This window comes from Amblyraja radiata, chromosome 2 (assembly GCF_010909765.2).
Source record: "Amblyraja radiata isolate CabotCenter1 chromosome 2, sAmbRad1.1.pri, whole genome shotgun sequence".
Taxonomy (NCBI): Eukaryota; Metazoa; Chordata; class Chondrichthyes; order Rajiformes; family Rajidae; genus Amblyraja; species Amblyraja radiata.
The window spans coordinates 115,633,390-115,654,246 of record NC_045957.1 but is presented as its reverse complement, the minus strand read 5'-3'; the positions used below and the strand labels follow the sequence as shown (position 1 = coordinate 115,654,246).

The window sequence follows — 20,857 nt, the reverse complement described above, 5'->3', positions numbered from 1 at the left end:
CCACATTAGCTTGGTTATTTGGCGTGTGCTTGCACATAACTGCATTTGCAACCTCCACTTATTCTGTACTTCAACAGCTCGAATGCTCAGCTCGGGGTGGCACAGTAGCGCAGCGGTAGAGTTGCTGCCTTACAGCGTCAGAGACCCAGGTTCGATCCTGGCTAGGGGTGCTGTCTGTACAGAGTTTGTACGATCTCCCTGTGACCGCGTGGGTTCTCTCTGGGTGCTCTGGTTTCCTCCCACATTCCAATGATGTGCAGGTTTGTAGGTTAATTGGCTTCTGTAAATTGTCCCTAGTGTACAAGGTGATCACTGGTCAGCGCGGACCACGCTGCATCTCTAAACTAATCTAAACTAGTTTACAGTTTAGTTTATTATCACGTGTACCGAGGTACAGTGAAAAGTTTTTGTTGCGTAATATCCAGTCAGTGGAAAGGCAATACATGATTACAATCGGGCCATTCACAGTGCACAGATACATGATAAGGGAATAACGGTTAGTGCAAGGTAAAGCCAGCAAAGTCCGAATAAGGATACTGTGTGGGTCATCAATGAAATAAATAGTTCAGGACTCCTCTTTGGTTGTGGGAGGAAGATTCAGATACTTCAGTTACACACATAGAATTGTCAACAGGTTGTGTTTTGTTCGAATGCTCACCTTCAAGTAATACACAAGAAGCTCATTGAGGGCAGGGTCGGCATTCAGATTGACCAGAAAGCATTTGTCGTCACCAACTTTAATGCCTGAAGTTTCCAGAGAAATGCCCATACTCTCCAGCTGTTTCTGCCTTTCCTGTAAGGCAGGAGAATAGAGGTTAGGAGAGAGAGATAGACCAGCCACGATTGAATGGCGGAGTAGACTTGATGGGCCGAATGGCCTAATTCTGCTACTATTACTTAAGATCTAAAATTACAAAACAGATCGACTCATTTTAAATTGCGAAGAGATAATATAGGCTTGGTGTTCCAAAGTGAACCGCTGTTACTTGGACCCAGAGGTTTTTTAAAAACATGAGAACAGATCTGGTTGCTGAAGAAAACACGAATCAAAGTCAATTTTATTTTCTGGAGGAGTTTGTAAAATTGGTCAGATAGAATCAAATTGTCGCCATCAAATCATTCAGTTGAAATCAACTGAGCTGAGACACATTTTTCCCCACTTTGAAATGGAACACAGCTATTATTTGTTACCATTTTCCTCAAAATAAAAAAAATTAAGGTCACCTATAACAAAATCAAGATGTCAATACAGATATTGGTATGTGAAATTACTGATTTATTGAAGCTAATTCTTGCATGATTCTCCCAGCATTATTGTTTATGGAATTCTAACAAAAACCACGTTTAAGAAGCAATCAGACAGGTACATGGATTGGACATAGACAAAAAGGCTGGAGAAACTTAGCATCTATGGAGCGAAGGAAATAGGCAAAGTTTCGGGTCGAAACCCTTCTTCAGACCCGAAACTTTGCCTATTTCCTTAGCTCCATAGATGCTGCCTCACCCGCTGAGTTTCTCAAGCATTTTTGTCTACCTTCGATTTTGAAGCATCTGCAGTTCCTTCTTAAACATGGATAGGACATGTTTAGAGGGACATGGGCAATGGGAAGATGGGTGTGACAGACCAGGCGAATATGGAGCTGGCCCATTAAGTACTGCCTAACCAGATAGAGAAAGCAGGCAGTATCAAATTAGTTTGGTTATTTGGTGTAGGCTTGCACATAATTGCGTTCACTACCACAGCTTATGCTGAACTCCAACAGCTCCAATACTCTGCTCAGGGCGGCATAGTAGCGCAGCGGTAGAGTTGCTGCCTTACAGCACAACAAACCTGACCACAGGTGCTATTAATTAGACAGGTACATGGATAGGACAGGGTTAAAGGGATATGAGCCAACCACAGGCAGGTGAGACTAGTGTAGATGGGGCATGTAGGTCCGTGTAGGCAAGTTGGGCCGAGGGGTCTGTTTTCACACTATGACTATGATTCTACAAGTCAACAATCTAATAAAAACAAAGACTAGAGAACTCGGACAAGGTGTAATTAAAATTGAATCAATAATAAATGAATCAAAATCATATGATGTCTCTGTGTCATTGACCAGCCTCTTGTCATTTTTTAACACCTTATCAGAGAATAACTACAGAAGTGTCAGGGATAGGGGGAGGGAGGGGCATGGGGGGGGGGGGGGGGGGGGAGGGGCTGGTGGGGGGTAATTGTCACCTACCCCCCAATCACAAAAAAGTAGACGGAGAAATTTTATGTCATTTTATGTTTTGTCATTTTTTGTCAGAGGAAATGTGTTTGCTTACAAATGATGGGCACAGATAGTGGCAGCATTGGCAGTGGGCACAATAGATTCACAAGGATCTAAAATTGCTATCTAACGTGGCAATATATTTAGCTCCATGAACAAACCTGTGCAATTTCTTCGGTTTTCCTCAGTTTCTCCTCCCAAGTCACAGTCAAGTCTTTTATGAGTTTTTCAGATTCTTCCAATTTCTCCTTGAGCTCTGGTGCTTTCATTGACTACAATACATAAACAATAAGATTAAATAACTTTCAGGGCACACTAATAACACTTTTTACAGATAAATTAATTTTATGATCTTCAAATTACAGAGGAAACTTCACCAGGGAAGAGGCAATAAAGTGGCTTTCAGGTTGACAGGAGAGTGGTGCACCTGACTGAACTGCTATCTCACAGCACCCGAGATCAGGGTTTGATCCTGACCTCAGCTGCTGTCTGTGTGGAGTTTGCACGTTTTCCTTGTGATCCAACCTGGGTCTCTAGCCCTGTAAGGCAACAACTCTGCTGCTCTGGTTTCCTCCCACATTCCAAAGCTGTGCAGGTTTGTAGGTTAATTGACTTCTGTCAATTGCCCCAAGTGTGTAGGAGTGATTGTGTGTAAGGGTGATTGATGGTCGGTGTGGACTCAGTGGGCTAAAGGACCTGTTTCCACTCTGAATCTCTTCTTAGGCCCCCCTCGGTCTCCAGGGTTGGAGGACACCAGTGCGTGACTTTGTTTAACATGGGGAGACTGGTGCACAGACAGCCACCACACGGTCCTTGACAGATCTGGGTCAGGATCCAGTGGCATGGAGTCCAAGACGACCGGAGACCCTTTTCTGCTGCAGCTTTCATCTGCCTTCCCAGCCGTTGTGACGCTCCACTAAGGTCAGCCATCGTCCTCCGCCTGTTCCACCGTTGAGGTCTAGGTTGGATTGCTCTTTGTCAGTGTCCTCCCCCTTGGCCTTATCGCCATGGGTGGCCCTACCAGGAGCATAGCTCCAGACGGCATAGCTCTCAGGATCTCAGGTCCACGCAAGCTTTTCCACCACGACAAGGTGACAATCCATGGAAATGTATCTTCAAACTAAGCTAAATATATGGCCTCCTGCTCTGCTGCAGGAATCACTGCAGTGTTCCCCTGAGTAGAAGGGATTTAGTTTCAGCTCAAGAAAGGGTGCTCCCGATATGGCCTCTTCTATCCTTATCTCCTTATCGCACTTTCATCTCTTACCTTTGTCCAACCATCTGCCAATCAATTCCCCTTATCTGCATCCACCTATCACTTGTATAGGAGGGAACTGCAGGTGCTGGGTTAAATTGAAGATTGTCAGAGTGAGGCCAAATGCAAATTGGAGGAACAGCATCTCATATTTCACTTGGTCAGCTTGCAACCCAATGGTATGAATATTGATTTCTCTAACTTCTGGTAACCCTTGCGTTCCCTTTCTCTCCGTTCCACCCCCACCCCAGTCATTGTACCAGCTTCACAGCAACCTTGTTGCGTCTCATTGTCTGTAACTCGTTTTCACCCAGGCCACAACTAGCAATGGCCTGTTCCATTTATCATTGTTACTTTTTTTGCATTTCTCCCATTCATGTTCTCTATCTCTCTATTTCACCGTCTATGTCTCTCATTTCCCTGTTGTTATCTCATTTCTCTCATTTCCCTAAGTGTTGCCCATTTGGAAGAAGGTGGCGCATCGGTAGAGTTGCTGCCTCACAGCGGCAGAGACAAGTCAGGCGGTCACAGGAAGAACATACAAACTCCGTGCAGACAGCACTGGTAGTCAGGATCGAACCCGGGTCTCTGATGCTGCAAGCGCGGTAAAAGGCAGCAACTCTACCACTGCGCCACCGTGCCATCCTTAGATTCAGCTCAAGGAATGGTGTTCCCGATGTGGCCTTCTTTACATCGCCAAGACCAAGCATACACTTGCTGCCCATTTTGCTAAACACTTGCGCTCGGTCTGCCAAGGCCTGCTGGATCACCTGGTTGCTAACCATTTTAATGCCCTTCCCATTCCTATAATGATGTATCTGTCCACCTATATTCCTTCCTCTGGCTTCATATTTCATGCAGTGTACACATCAGTGTGTCTGTACACAGTGGGCAGCTCGACTATAATCATGTATTGTCTTTCCGCTGACTGGTTAGCACGCAACAAAAGCTTTTCGCTGTACACCGTGACAATAAATGAATGACTAAGTGCGGCACGGTGACGTAGTGGTAGAGCTTCTGCCTGACAGCGCTGGGTTCGATCCTGACCACGGATACTTGTCTGTATGTTCTCCACGTGACCTGCATGGGTTTTCTACAAGATCTTCGGTTTCCTCCGAGATCTTTGGTCTCCATCCCACACTCCAAAGACGTACAGGTCTATTGGCTTGGTATAAAATGTGAGTTTTATAGGTAAATTGGTTTGGTATTAAATGCAAATTGTCCCTTAGTGTATGTTAGATAGTGTTAGTGAGCGGGGATCGCTGGTCGACGCGGACTCGATGGGCCAAAGGGCCTGTTTCCGCGCTGTATATCTAAGCTAAATTATATGAAACTATACTAAACTAATGCATCTTCTATGCTTGGGCCTGTTCTTGTGCTGTACTGTTCTATGTCATGAACATACCCAGAGAGTTGTGAATCTGTGGAATCACCAGGTTAATTCCCGGGATGGCGGGACCGTCATTTGTTGAAAGAATGGAGCGGCTGGGCTTGTATACACTGGAATTTAGAAGGATGAGAGGCAATCTTATTGAAATATAAGATTATTAAGGGATTAGACACACTAGAGGCATGAAACATGTTCCTGATGTTGGGGGAGTCCAGAACCAGAGGCCACAGTTTAAGAATAAGGGGTAGGCCATTTAGAACGGAGATGAGGAAAAAAAATTCACCCAGATTTGTAAATCTGTGGAATTCTCTGCCTCAGAAGGCAGTGGAGGCTGATTCTCTGGATGCTTTCAAGAGAGAGTTAGATAGAGCTCTTAAAGATAGCAGAATCAAGGGATATGGGGAGAAGGCAGGAATGGGGTACTGATTATCGATGATCAGCCATGATCACAGTGAATGGCGGTGCTGGTTTAAAGGGCCGAGTGGCCTACTCCTGCATCTATAGTCTATTGTCTGTATTTCTCTCAAATGTTGCTCATTTCCATTCACCCTCTTACCTCAGCCTGATTTAATTGCTCCCTCAGTTTTTCCACTTCCTCGCGGAGCTCTCGGATAATTTTGGCGTTGGGATCTTCATTCACTACAGCATGGTTCACGATGCGCTTGGCGCGGTCTGCGTATCTCAGCGTGGACAGAGTTTCCTCATAATTGTCGCCGGCCGGGCTAATTGTGGCTATCATGGCCGTTTTACTGTTTCCTCCCAAGTTGTCCTGAAGTCACAAATATAAATATTTACCATCATTCATATAATCAGTTCTTTGAATTTGGGAACAGGATACATCTAAAAGCCTGTAGATGATGCACAACTGCAGATGCTGGTTTAAACCGCAGATAGACACAAATAGCTAGAGTAACTCAGCGGGACGGGCAGCATCTCTGGAGAAAAGGAATATCGGTTCCTTTCCTCGACTCTCAGTCTGAAGAAGTGTCTTGACCCGAAATGCCACTAATTCCTTTTTGATATCAGAAAACAAATGTCCTCAAAAAAATCTATCTTATGCCTCATATTATTGTGCTAATCATAAGCAGCGTGGACTTTTCCATCGCGGAGCGGGTGTACCCTTGCTGGGGGTCGCCAGAGAGGAGTGCTCCGATCGCCGGCCTGGTGACTTTGGCATCATGGGGCTGTGGTCTGCGGAGCTTCTTGCCGCGGGCGTGGCGTGGACTTACCATCCGGAGTCTGGGATCCCTTGCCGGGGATCGCCGGAGAAGAGCTCCGACTGCGGCCTATAACATCCTGAAGCCGCGGTCTCCAGTAAGAAAGTGGCCGATTCGGGCACTCCAAGCCGCGGAGTGTGTTTGACCGTTCCGACGTCGGAGATTCGATCATCCCAATGAGAGGGCCTGTACATCGGGCCATCCATAGCATTGACTACGGAGGGTTTATGGCCCCGACCACGGATGAACACAGTGAAGAATGCTGTGGTGGATGTTTGTGTTAAATTCTATTGTGTATTGTGTTCTTTTTAATTGTATCGCTGCTGGCAAATTCATTTCACTGCAGGTGGATGTGACGAATAAATTTGACTTTGAATAAAAAACAGATACCTGACCTTAAATTTTATTAATTTAAAAACGTAGATCCATATAATGCTTCATCTGCCTATGCCAGAGAAATAATGGAGTCAGAGGAAGTAATTGAGACTGGTATTATAATAACATTTAGAAGATATTTGGACAGGTACATACGTAGATAGGGAAGGCCTGGATGGAGTGGATGTGGAGAGGATGTTTCCACCCGTGGGAGAGTCTAGGACCAGAGGTCATAGCCTCAGAATGTAAGGATGTTCCTTTAGAATGGAGATGAGGAGGAATTTCTTTAGTCAGGGGGTGGTGAATCTGAGCAATTCATTACCACAGAACATGGTGAGGCCAAGTCAATGGGTATTTTTAAGGCAGAGTTAGATAGATTCTTGATTAGTATGGGTGTCGGGTTATGGGGAGAAGGCAGGAGAATGGAGTTAAGAGGGAAATGTAGTTCAGCCATGATTGAATGGTGGAGTAGACTCGATGAGTCCAATGGCCAAATTCTGCTCCTATCACATGAACCTTTGAAAGGTTTAAGGTCATCAGGCCATGTCATAAGGTCATAAGTGATAGGAGCACAATTAGGCCATTCAGCCCATTAAGTCTACGCCATTCAATCGTGGCTGATCTATCTCTCCCTCCTAACCCCATTCTTCTGCCTTCTAGCCATATCACCTGACACCTGCCAAATGTGGGCAAATTGAACTAGCATAGATGGGGCATCGTGGTCAACAAGGATGAATTGGGTCAAAGGATCTGCTTCAGTGCTGTTTGATTCTATGACTATCCTATTTTATGAAGCTATCAAACTCATAAAACAATGGATTACATTGAAATGCAACCATTATGCAGCACAGACTGAGTTAAACAGCCAGCAGGTTACCTGCAAGATCCCGACCAAAGAAAATAGATGAGTCTCCAAAGACATACAGGTTTGCAGGTTAATTGGCTTTGGTTAAAATTGTCCCTAGTGTGTAGGATACTTTTAGTGTGCAGGGATCGCTGGTCGGAGCGGACTCGGTGGGTCGAAGGGCCTGTTTTCCTAAACTAAAAAGTAAAAGCACGTGCTGGAAACATAGGTAACATCGTTAACCAACTCTTAAATGCTCACGGAACTATCCAATTAACATTTGGCATTTTAATTATTTTTTGATTCAAGTGCTTAGCATTATAGATTAGGAGGGATAAAATTACGTTTTTGGCAGAAAGATATATCAGTCTGGAGTTTTATTTTAAATTTGTCAAAAAGGGGGATAAGGCAAGGGAGAGTCATGTAAAACATGCTCCAAAATGTTTAAAGCAGCTTAACTTCCAACTAAGATCGATACACAATGCTGGAGTAACTCAGCAGGACAGGCAGCATCTCTGTAGAGAAGGAATTGGTGACGTTTCAAGTCGAGACCCTTCTTCAGACTGAGAGTCAGGGGAGAGTCTTTTTCACACTGAGTTGTGAGTCTGTGGAATTCTCTGCCTCAGAGGATGGTGGAGGCCAGTTCTATGGATACTTTCACGAAAGAGCTAGATGTAGCTCTTAAAGATAGCAGAGTCAGGGGATATGGGGAGAAGGCAGGAATGGGGTACTGATTGGGGATGATCAGCCATGATCACATTGAATGGCGGTGCTGGCTCGAAGGGCCGAATGGCCTAGTCCTGCACCTACTGTCTATTGTCTATTGAGGGGGGTCTAGAGATATGGAAGGGTAGCTGTGAAAACAATAGATTAAAGCAAACAATGATAAGGAAATGAGGAATGACTCATTGTTAGCTGAGGTGGAAGGTGACAACTTTGCATACAATCAGCAATATTTAATCAGGATGTCAGTGGGAACTAGTCGGAGGACTAGGATGGGGGAGGGACGGGGAGAGAGAGAAAGCAAGGGTCACTTGAAATTGGAGAACTTGGTTATCATACTGTTGGGTTGTAAGCTGTCCAAGCTTCCAACACCATTTTTGTTTCACCCAGCTAAATTCACAAAGAGAAAATCTTGCAGTGTCATTTAGTCTCAGTGAGATTTCCCAACTAGGGCAGGTTACAACCTAGCTGTATGAATATTTATTTCACTAACTTCAAGTAACCCTTGTTTTCCCTCTCTCTCCATCCCTCCCCCACACTAGTCGTACCAGCTTCAAAGTCGTCTTGTTGAGTCTCATTGTCTGTAACTCGTTTTCACCCAGCCCACAGCTGACAATTGCCTGTTCCCTTAATCATCGTTACTTTTTTGCCTATCTTTCATTCATTTGTTCCATATCTATCTATACCACTCTCTATATCTCTTGTTTCCCTCTCCCCTGACTCCCACTGAAGAAGGGTCTCGACCCAAAACGCCACCTATTCCATATCTCCAGAGACACTGTCTGATCTGCTGAGTTACTTCAGATTTTTGTGTCCATCTTTACAAATGATGAGCTGGTGAGACCAATCACAGGCTTGGTGATCGCTTCGCCCAACACCTCCGCTCACTTCGCAATAACCAACCTGATCACCCGGTGGCTCAGCACTTCAACTCCCCCTCCCATTCCAAATCTGACTTTTCTGTCCTGGGCCTCCTCCATTGTCAGAGTGAGGCCCAGCACAAATTGGAGGAACTGCACCTCATATTTTGCTTGGGTAGTTTACACCCCAGCAGTATGAACATTGACTTCTCCAATTTCAGGGTTCTTGCTTTCTCCCTCCTTCCCCTCCCCCTCCCACAAGCCTACTGTCTCTGCCTCTTCCTTTCTTTTTCCTTCCCTCCCCCTCCCCCCCCGACATCAGGCTGAAGAAGGGTCTCGACCCAAAACGTCGCCTATTCCTTTTCTCCATAGATGCTGCCTCACCCGCTGAGTTTCTCCAGCATTTTTGTCTACCTTCGATTTTTCCAGCATCTGCAGTTCTTTCTTAAACAGCTGATCTGAAATGGCACCTGCTACAACATAATCAGTCATGTTACACAAGATCTTCCAGGTGCAACACTACAATTCTGATGTTAATTCAAAGAAGCACTCTCAGGTCTACTCCAGGTTGAACCAAGAATTGTTTTAAAGTGGAGCAAAGAAACCTCCCGGTTTGAAGGGCAACCATTGAGCAGAGCTTCAGGACTGCAGTGAAATCTACAGGAGGACTAAATATTGAAGTCTTGGAATATGGTTTCAGACAACACCCTCTGACTCAGAAATGGAAATGCGACCAAGCTCATTATATTAAAGAAAAGCACACAAAATGCCCAAATACACAAAATAATGCAATGATTACACTAAACTAAAATGAGTCATAATCTGTTGCACTGTTCCCTCCAGTTGACATTAAGTACTTCAACTGTGGGTTGCTTGAGTGTAATTATGTATTGCCTTTCCGCTGACTGGTGAGCATGCAACAAAAGCTTTTCACTGTACCTCGGTACACGTGACAATAAACTAAACTTTAAACATAATGGCCATACAAATGGCTCCTGAAAGAGAACATCAGACTTTCGTTAACTAGTTCTAAATGATGAACGTTTGTTCAAAGGTGATTTGATTTCTTAAAATCATGTCTGCTTAATCATCTAATTTTAAATAAAATAGTGCACCACAGGAACAGGCCCTTCAGCCCACAATGTCTGCGCTGACCATTATACTAATCTATATGTCCTATCCACCCACACACGAACCGTACTCCTCTATTCCCTGCCTGTCCATGTGTCTGTCTAAATGCCTCGTGTCTGCTTCTACCACCTTCCTTGGAAGGGCATTCCAGGAACCGACCAAACTCTGTGTGTACAAAAAACTGGCCTTGCACATCTCCTTTAAACTTTGTCGTTCTTACCTTTAAGGGCTTGTCCCACTTGCCGATTTTTTTCGGCGACTGCCGGTGTCATTGACTGACGTATCAGGGTCACCGGAGGATTTTGAACATTTCAAAATCCAGCGGCGACAAAAAAAATGTGGCGACACTTGAGGGGACACCGCGCGTCAATGCGTCGTCACGCCGCGTCACCGCTGTGGCACGCTGCGTCTTTTTCGGTGACCTGATATGTCAGTCAATGATGCCGACAGTAGCCGAAAAAATTGCCAAGTGGGACAGGCCCTTAAATCTATATCCTGTGGTATTTGTCATTTCCGCCCTGGGAAAAAGGTTCTGACTGTCTATCCTATCGATGCCTCTCATGATTTTATATACTTCCATCAGGTCTCCCCTCAACCTCTGACGTTCCAGAGAAACCAATCCATGTTTGTCCAACCTCTCTCCGTGTGGCTAATACCCTCTAATCCACTCAGCATTCTGATAAATCTCTGCTGCACCCTCTCCAAAGATGCTGCATCCTTCCTCTATTACAGTTCTGTATACAACAGTCCAAATATGGCCAAAGCAACATTTTATATAGTTGCAACACGACTTGACAACTTTTATGCTCACCACCCCGACTGATATGGCATGTATGTCCTGCGTCTTCATTATCACTGTATCCACTGGTGCCGCTACTTACAGGGAGGTTTGGACTGGAACCCAAAGATCTGTCTGTACATCAGTGCTCCTAAAGATACTGCCATTTACCGATTGTATACCATCCTCCCAAAATGCAATACCTCACTTGTCTGGATTACACAACATTCGTCGTCCTACTGGTTCCACAGCTCGCATCCTTGGATCCCTTCGTTATCACCTCTTCCCCAGCCAACAATGGACTATTGTGGGCTCCACCCTTCCTTGGTCATCTGTGGCCAGCCCTGATTTGTTCTGGCCTTCTCCTACCTCCAGTTCCCTCCCTCCTACTCTCATTCTGATGAAGATTCTCAACCCGAAACGTCACCTATCCTTTTCCTCCAGAGATGCTGCCTGACCCGTTGAGTTACTCCAGCACTTTGTGTCTATCTACAGTATAAACTAGCATCTGCAGTTCCTTTCAACACAATATTTATCATTTCTCTGCCCAAATTTCCAACTGTTGCATATCCTCACTATTCACAACTCCAGCAATGTTTCTGTCATAGAGTCTTACAGCATGAAAACAAGCCCTTCGGCCCAACTTAGAGTCATAGAGTGATACAGTGTGCAAACAGGCCCTTCACCCTAACTTGCCCACACTGGCCAACATGTCCCAGCTATATTAGTCCCACCTGCCAGCGTTTGGTCCATATCCCTTCCATCTTGTCCTATCCATGTGCCTGCCTAACTTGTCATCTGCAAACATACGAATCAGGCCACCTGCACGTAATCATCTAACTCATTCATGTATATTGTAAACAACCAAGGTCTCCTCACTGATCCTTGGAGAACACCACTGGTCACAGACTTCCAGTCAGAAAGACACCTCTCTCCATTTCCCTCCATCTTGGACGACCAAACCAGTGTTGGATCTGATTTACCAACTCACTATGTGACTGCATGTTCTGGACCTTGACAAAGGCTTTACTGAAGATCATATTGACATCATCCACCACTCTACTGGATGCCGCATTTGGAATATTGTGAGCAATTTTGGGCACCATATCTGATGAAGGATGTGCTGCCTAACGAGTGGGTCCAGAGGAGGTTTACGAGAATAATCCCAGGAATGGGTAGGTTAACACTTATGATGAGCGTTTGTAGGCACTGGGCCTGTACTTGCTGGAGTTTAGATGAATGAACGAATGCATTTCGTTGTCTCTGTACTGTACACTGACAATGACAATTAAAATTGAATCTGAATCTGAATCTGAATCTGATGAGGGGAGACCTCATTGAAACAGACAGAATAGTGAAAGGCTTGGATAGAGCGGATATGGAGAGAATGTTTCCGCTAGTGGGAGAGTCTAGGACTAGAGGTCATAGCCTCAGAATTAAAGGACGTTCTTTTAGGAAGGAGGATACATTTCTTTTGTCAGAGGATGGTGAATCTGCGGAATGCTGCCACAGAAGGCTGTGGAGGCCTAGTCAGTGGATATTTTTAAGGCAGAGATAGATGGATTCTTGATTAGTTCAGGTGTCAGAGGTTATGGGGAGAAAGCAGGAGAATGGGGTTAGGAGGGAGAGAAAGATCAGCCATGATTGAATTGTGGAGTAGACTTGATGGGCCGAATGGCCTGATTCTACTCCTATTCCTTATGACCTCATGACCCTCCTTAATTATCTTCATCCATTCTTCAAAAAATCAAATCAAAATCAAATTTGTGAAATCATACTGCCGCTGCACAAAACCATGCTGATGTTCATGAATAAGTCCATGTTTTCCCAAATCAGACAAAAAACTGTCCCTTCAGAATTTTCTCCAATAATACCCCTCCCACTCAGAAGCCCTCCGATACTATCCCTCCCACTCAGAAGCCCATTAGTTCCTAGTCTGTCCCTGTTCCCCTTCTTGAACAAAGGAACAACATTCTGCAATCTTCTGGCACTTTGACTGTGGCTCCAGGATACAAAGACCTCTGTCTATATGCCAGCAATCTCCTCCCATGATCTATCAGTGCCAGTGATAGATGCCTCAGGCCCTATACACATCCATCAATGTTTGTCAAGACACCCAATACCAAATAATTAAATAATCCACTGTCAGAGTGAGGCCAAATGCCACTTGGAGGAACATCACCTCATATTTCGCTTGGGCAGCTTACACCCCAGCAGTATGTTGATTTGTCTAACTTCACATAACCCTAGCATTCCCTCTCTCTATCCACAACCCTCCCCCACCCTATTTGGCCGTCTGGTTTCACTGTCATCCCTGCTTCCTTTCACTGTCTATATAACTCGTTATCACTTTCTCCACAGCCAACAATCAACCATTGTGGGCTCCTACTTTCCTTGTTCATTGTTGTTGGCTTTTTGCAACTTTCACTAAATTGTTCTATGTTTTCATTCCTCTCGGTTCCCTCTGCCCTGACTCTCAGTCTGATGAAGCACCGATACGTCACCTATTCCTTTTCTCCAGAGATGCTGCCTGTCCCGCTGGGTTGCTCCAGCATTTTGTGTCTATCTTCGGTATAAACCAGCATCTGCGGTTCTTTCCAACCCAAAATAATAATTGTTAGACTATAATTCCAATGCGAACTCCATAACTACTCACATAAATCCCTGCTGTTGTCCTTGGGTGAATCCACCATTTCCCAAGCTAACCTCTTGTTCCTAATATTTCTTAAAATACTTTTGGATTTTCCTGAATTGCAAAGGACATTTCATAATCCGTTTTAGCCCTGTAATTTAGACAATAGACAATAGGCGCAGGAGTAGGCCATTCGGCCCTTTGAGCCAGTAGGCAGTAAATCAGCCATTTACTGTGATCATGGCTGATCATCCACAATCAGTACCCCATTCCTGCCTTCTCACCATATCCCTTGACTCCACTATCTTTAAGAGCTCTATCAAACTCAACTATTCCTTGAGGGTGTTGTCTGATTTCAGTTTCTTAAACCCTAAATTAGGTCTGAAGAAGGGTCTCGACCCGAAACGTCACCCATCCTTCTCTCCAGAGATGCTGCCTGTCCTGCTGAGTTACTCCAGCATTTTGTGTCTGCACTATATATATGCTGTATTTTTTTTACTTACAATATCTCGGTCATCCAAGGTTCCAAAACCTTCCTATCCTTATCCTTCATCTTCCCAGAAAAATGCTGGCTCTAACTCTGATCAAGAGCATTTAAAACACTCCAGATGGGGAATTATCTCCAAACAGCTGCTCTCAATATACTTTCTCCAATTTTTAGCCAAATATTGTTGCAATTATTATTCCCTATTTTACCAATATATATCTATATATATAGATATATGGAAGTGTCGAAATATAGTGGAAGATTCTAGGACTAGAGGCCATAACCTCAGAATTAATGGATTTTCATTTAGAAAGATGAGGAGGAATTTCCTTAGTCAGAGGGTGGTGAATCTGTGGAATTCTTTGCCAAGGAAGCCTGGGGAAGCCAAGTCTTTGGCTATACTTAAGGCAGGGATAGACAAATTCTTGATTAGTGCTCGTGTCAGAGATTATGGGCAGAAAGCAGGAGAATGGGGTTAGGAGGGAGAGATAGATCAGCCATGATTGAATGGCAGAGTAGACTTGATGAGGCGAATGGCTTAATTCTACTATCACTTATGATCTTATGATCTCATGATATATCGTAAAACTCTCAGAATTATGCTAATTGTTGCACAACTACTCTCCATATACTTCAACCACGTGGCCAGGCTAATTTACCATTGCAAGCTCCAGTAAGGCCTCACCATACTAGACTTTTGGATTATCTACATACTGGTCCATTGAAGCCCTTGTCATGTCAGGAGCCCCAAACGATATTGGTGGTTAAAATTACCCACACCAATATCCCTGTCGTTTTTACATCTTTCTATGATCAACCTCCATATGTGTTCCTCAAGGTCCCACTGCCAGTAATCAAGGACGTGTCGCACCCTGGCCACTCCCTTTTCTCCCCTCTCCCATCGGGCAAAAGGTACAATTGTTAAAGTGTAAAAACACACACCTCCAGATTCAAGGACAGTTTCTTCCCAGCTGTTATCAGGCAACTGAGCCATCCTACCACAACAAGAGGTCAGTCCTGAACCACTGTCAACCTCATTGGTGACCCTTGGACTATCTTTGATTGAACTTTGCTGGCTTTACCTTGCACTAAACGTTATTCCCTTATCATGTATCTATACACTGTAAATGGGTCAATAGTAATCATGTATTGACTTTCTGCTGACTGGATAGCACACAACAAAAGCTTTTCACTGTACCTCGGTACATGTGACAATAAACTAAACTGAACAGTTCGGAAAACTATAGTATGACGTCTTCATAGTCAGACCACCCACTTACCTCATTGGAGACCTTCGAATTATCCTTAATAGGACTTTATAGGACCTTATCTTGCACTACACATGATACCCTATATCCTGTATCTCTACACTGTGGTCGGCTCGATTGTAATCATGCATAATCTATTCATCAACTGGACAGCATGCAAGCAAATGCTTTTCACTGTACCTTGGTACACGTGACAATAATAAACTAAACCAAAAACTAAAACGTTGTTGGGTAATTAGATATAGCTGCGTGCAAGCCGATTTCCCAAAAGCAAGATCGTTTTTTTTTTAATATTAAGGTGGCTTTTGTTTTTTCTGTTTTTTTAATCAAAACATTTATTCAATTATTAATAATAATATTTACACTACAATAAAACAAGCCAGAACCCACCACCCTAATCCAATACAAACATAATTAAGGTGGCTTTTGGCATTGGTGCTTAATATATAATTATATTTTCCATTGTTTACAGTTCCTGTGATGGATTCTCCCTATTCAAAGCAGTACCGTGAGAAAAATAGGCACAAAGTGCTGGAGTAACTCAGCGGGTTGGGCAGCATCAGTGTAGAAAAAGGATGGGTGACGTTTCTGGTCTGAAGAGGGGTTCCGACCCGAAACGTCTCCCATCCTTTTTCTCCAGAGATGCTGCCTGACCCCCTGAGTTACTCCAACACAAAAAGCTGAATAACTCAGCGGGACAGGCAGCATCTCTGGAGCGAAAGAACGGGTGATGCGAGACCCTTATTCAGTCTGGTTAGGGATAAGGGTACCGAGAGTCTCTCGACTCGAACCATCACCCATTCCTTCTCCCCAGAAATGCTGCTTGTCCCGCTGGGTTACTCCACCTTTTTGTGTCTATCTTCGGTTTAAACTAGCATCCGCAGTTCCTGCCAGCACAGTTACTCCAACACTTTGAGTCTATCTTTGGTATAAACCAGGCATTCCTGCAGTCCATTGTTTCTTCAGTACCTTGAGAAGCCAGGTGAGGACTGAGTCTCTGTAAGGCACAAACTTGTTTTTGCCCTTTGCTCCCACTTGGTCAGCTAAAGCGGAAATTACCAACCCGAGAGTTGTAAGGGATCTGAGAAAAAAGCACAAAAAAATTCAAATAAATGAGACATTGACAAAATTAACATGGATAAAATTTGACAATTACATATTTTTCTAACTTGGGAAATTATAAAACTCAGAGTAATAATTGAGGCAAATAACTTAGTTTAGTTTAGTTTAGAGATACATAGAAACATAGAAAATAGGTGCAGGAGTAGGCCATTCGGCTCTTCGAGCCAGCACCCCCATTCAATATGATCATCTTTGGATGAATATAATTCAAGATAAATGAAAATGGTCTCTCATCTGCTTCAAGTACTGTGTGGGCGGCACGGTGGCGCAGCGGTAGAGTAGCTGCCAGAGACCCAGGTTCAATCCTGACTACGGGTGCTGTCGGTACCGAGTTTGTACGTTCTCCCCGTGACCCGGGTGGGTTTTCCACGGGTGCTCCGGTTTCCTCCCACATACCAAAGACGTGCAGGTTTGTAGGTTAATTAGCTTCTGTAAATTGCCTCCAGTGTGTAGGATAGAACTGTGTGAACGGGTGATCACTGGCCGGCGCTCATTCGGTGGGCCGAAGGGTCTATTTTCACACTGTATTTGTAAACTAAACAAAGTTAAATCAAACAAAACAAACATTTTACCATGCAACCAAACTGCCCACTTGATTGTTGAATCGTGAATGTATTAATTTGAACTGAACTCCTCAGAACAAGTAATACACAGAATCGTTCTTCAGGATAGAGGAATCGAGAACCAGAGGACATAGGTTTAAGGTGAGAGGGGAAAGATTTAATAGGAGGCAGAATGGCAACTTTTTCACAGAGGGTGCTGGGTATATAGAACGAGCTGCCAGAGTTGTGGTGCAGCGGTAGAGTCGCTGCCTTGGAGCGGGTCAGAGATCCCGATTCAATCCTGATCACGGGTACAGTCTGTATGGAGTTTGTAGGTTCTCACTGCAACCACGTGGGTTTTCTCCGGGTGCTCTGGTTTCCTCCCACATTCCAAAGACGTGGAGGTTTGTAGGTTAATTGGCTTCTGTAAATTGTCCCTGGAGTGTAGAATAGAACAAGTGTACGAGGTGGTTGTTGGTCGGTGCAGGCTCGGTGGGCCAAAAGGCCCGTTTCCACGCTGTATCTCTAAACTAAAGGAGGTTGTTGAAGCAGGTACTATATCAGCATTTAAAAGACACTTTTTTGTTACAGGTGGGTGGATGTATGGAACAAGCTGCCAGAGGAGGTAGTTAAGGCAGGTATTATAACAACATTTAAAATACATTTGTACCAGTTCATGGATAGGAAAGGTTTAGTCAAGAGAAGAGTGTTTTATTGTCATGTGTACCAGACAGAACAATGAGATTCTTATTTGCTGCAGCAAGACAGAATATGTAAACATAATACACTGTAAACAATATAATAAACAAGAGAGAATAAGTTCAGTGTGTGTATATTTAACACGTACTCACAAATATACATATAATATATATATATATATATCTATAAGAAAGAACTGCAGATGCTGGTTAAAATCGAAGGTAGACACAAAATGCTGGAGTAACTCAGCATCTATGGAGAGAAGGAATGGGTGACGTTTCGGGTCGAGACCCTTCTTCAGACTCTGATGAAGAATTCTGTCTGAAGAAGGGTCTCGACCCGAAACGTCACCTATTTCTTCTCTCCATAGATGCTGCCTGTCCCGCTGAGTTACTCCAGCATTTTGTGTCCACCTTATATATACAGATATGTATATATCTATACATATACACACACAAAAAACAATAATAATGCAATAATAACAATAATAGTCTATGTAGTTTGGAGCTTATTCGAGTTGTAGTGTTTAATAGCTGGAGAGGGTATTTTGATCAGCATGGACAAGTTGATTCGAAGGATCTATTTCCGTGCTGTGTGAATCAATGACTCTAATAAGAATCCACGCTGATTATGGGTCTCTATCCTCCGAAGAAATTAAGCAGGGACGAGCTTTGCAACTAATGAATAGCTTTTGGGAAAAACATGACAGGTAGTTTACACAAGGAAGAGCCCCATTAAAGAGTAATGAATGGATGCCCGACTAATCTGTTTGGCCGAGGAGGAAATAATCAGCAAAATAATAGGCGAATTTCCTGCTTTTCTTTGCAATGTATCAAAAGGATTAGTTACATCCACTTGTACAACCAGTCGGAGCTCGGCATAATGTTTGACCCCAAAGGCGACAGTGCTGTAAATAGCCCACAGTCAGGACTGTGTTCAAATGTCAGCCAAGATTACACGGTCACATTCTGCAGCGAGCTGGAATTCGTAGGCCTCTGACACTACGAATCTGCCATCAGCCGAGACAATTAAAAAATATCCACATTGCCAGATGCTCGCTGAATTGAATTTTTGTTTTCTATGGAGGGCGGCACAGTGGCGCAGCGGTCGAGTTGCTGCCTCACAGTGCCCGAGACCCAGCAAGGTGGCGCAGCAGTAGAGTTACTGCCTGAGAGCGCTTACAGTACCTAGAACCTGGGTTCGATCCCAACGACGGGTGCTGTCTGTACGGAGATTGTACGTTCCCCCCGTGACCTGCGTGGGTTTTCTCCGTGATCTTCTGTTTCCTCCAACACTCCAAAGACTTGCAGGTTAATTGGCTTGATATAAATGTAAATTGTGTCCAGTGTGTGTAGGATAGTGTTAATGTGGGGGGATCACGGTTGGTGCAGACTCGGCGGGCCTGATTCCACACAGTATCTCTAAACCTGCGTTCGAATCAGGGTGTCAAAGGTTACGGGGAGAAGTCAAGAGACTGTGGTTGTGAGGGAAAGATAGATCAGCTATGAATGAATAGTGGAGTCGACTTGAGGGGCCAAATGGCCTAATTCAGCTCCTTTGACATATGAACTGATCTTGGGTGCTGAGTGTATGGAGTTTACACTGTGGTGTGGGGGCGGCATAGTGGTCCAGCGGGAGAGTTGCTGCCTCAAAGCGCCAGAGACCTGGGTTTAATCCTGAATACAGGTACTGTCTGTACGGAGTTTGCATGTTCTCCCCATGTCCTGCGTGGGTTTACTCCGGGTGCTCTGGTTTCCTCCCGCATTCCAAAGACGTGCAGGTTTGCAGGATAATTGGCCTCAGTAAAATTGCCCCTAGTGTGTGTTGGATAAACCTAGTGTACGGGGTGATCGCTGGTCGGCGCGGACTCAGTGGGCTGAAGGGACGGTGTCCGTGCTGTATCTCTAAACTAATCATCGGTTTAAAAATGTACATGCTGACTGTTTTTGAGTGCACCCGCCATTTACTGGGAATCGCACAGTTTTCAGTGGAAATTTAGCCTTTATTTGTACTCAAGTTAGATAGTTAATCGATAAACCTCACTTGTTGATATTACTGCCCTCCTTCAGCCGTTCTCCTGCAGCTCCTGTCTTTGACACTCTCTCGCTCCCAGCCAGATCCACCAGGCTCAGCTTGCTCACTTTCTCACCAGAAGTCTGAAAAGGAAGGACAAACAGTCTGCATTAAACCTGCAACAAATGCGAACGGGAAATAATGAACAGGGCGGCCACAGTGGTGCAGCAGTAGAGCTGCTGCCTTACATCGCCACAGACCCCGAGTCTGGTCCTGACCACGAGTGCTGTCTGTACGGAGTTTTTATGGCATGTTAGCCTTCATAACAAGGAGTTGACTATAGGAGCATAGAGGTCAATAGACAATAGACAATAGGTGCAGGAGTAGGCCATTCGGCCCTTCGAGCCAGCACCGCCATTCAATGTGATCATGGCTGATCATCCACAATCAGTACCCCGTTCCTGCTTTCTCCCCATTTCCCCTGACTCCGCTATCTTTAAGAGCCCTATCTAGCTCTCTCTTGAAAGCATCCAGAGAACCGGCCTCCACCGCCTCTGAGGCAGATAATTCCACAGACTCACAACTCTCTGTGAGAAAAAGTGTTTCCTCGTCTCTATTCTAAATGGCTTACCCCTTTTTCTTAAACTGTGGCCCCTGGTTCTGGACTCCCCCAACATCGGGAACATGTTTCCTGCCTCTAGCATGTCCAAACCCTTTATAATCTTATATGTTTCAATAAGATATCCTCTCATCCTTCTAAACTCCAGAGTATACAAGCCCAGCCACTCCATTCTCTCAGCATATGACAGTCCCGCCATGCCGGAAATTAACCTTGTAAACCTACGCTACACTCACTCAATAGTAAGAATGTCCTTCCTCAAATTTGGAGACCAAAACTGCACACAATACTCCAGGTGTGGTCTCACAAGGGCCCTGTACAACTGTAGAAGGACCTCTTTGCTCCCTATACTCAACTCCTCTTGTTGTGTACAGATAAAGGATAAGGGGTATAACATTTAGTGTAAGGTTAAGTCTGATTAAAGATAGTTTGTGGGTCTCCAATGAGGTAGTTGAAGTAGATGGGAGGTCAGGACTGCACTCTAGTTGGTGAGAGTTGCCTGACAACAGCTGGGAACAAACTGTCCCTGAATCTGGAGGTGTGCGTTTTCACATTTCTGTAGCTCTTGCGTGAAGGGAGACGGGAGAAGAGGGAGTGGCCGAGATGACTCTATTCAAGCAGTCATACCATTCCACGCCATTCCT

General features: G+C 44.5%; 1 protein-coding gene across 5 annotated transcripts in view; it reads right to left on the bottom strand.

Annotated features, from left to right (window-relative positions):
- The window catches only part of kif13a (kinesin family member 13A), a 294,683-nt gene that overhangs the window by 128,076 nt on the left and 145,750 nt on the right, over positions 1-20,857 (bottom strand). For all 5 annotated transcript variants that reach the window (XM_033013828.1, XM_033013858.1, XM_033013844.1 and 2 more), the window contains exons 9-13: positions 19,625-19,737; positions 16,188-16,299; positions 5,460-5,672; positions 2,420-2,530; positions 659-793 (exon numbers count right to left, since the gene is read on the bottom strand). In XM_033013828.1, the coding sequence (XP_032869719.1) occupies positions 659-793; positions 2,420-2,530; positions 5,460-5,672; positions 16,188-16,299; positions 19,625-19,737 (684 nt within the window). The remainder of the gene's footprint in view (positions 1-658; positions 794-2,419; positions 2,531-5,459; positions 5,673-16,187; positions 16,300-19,624; positions 19,738-20,857) is intronic.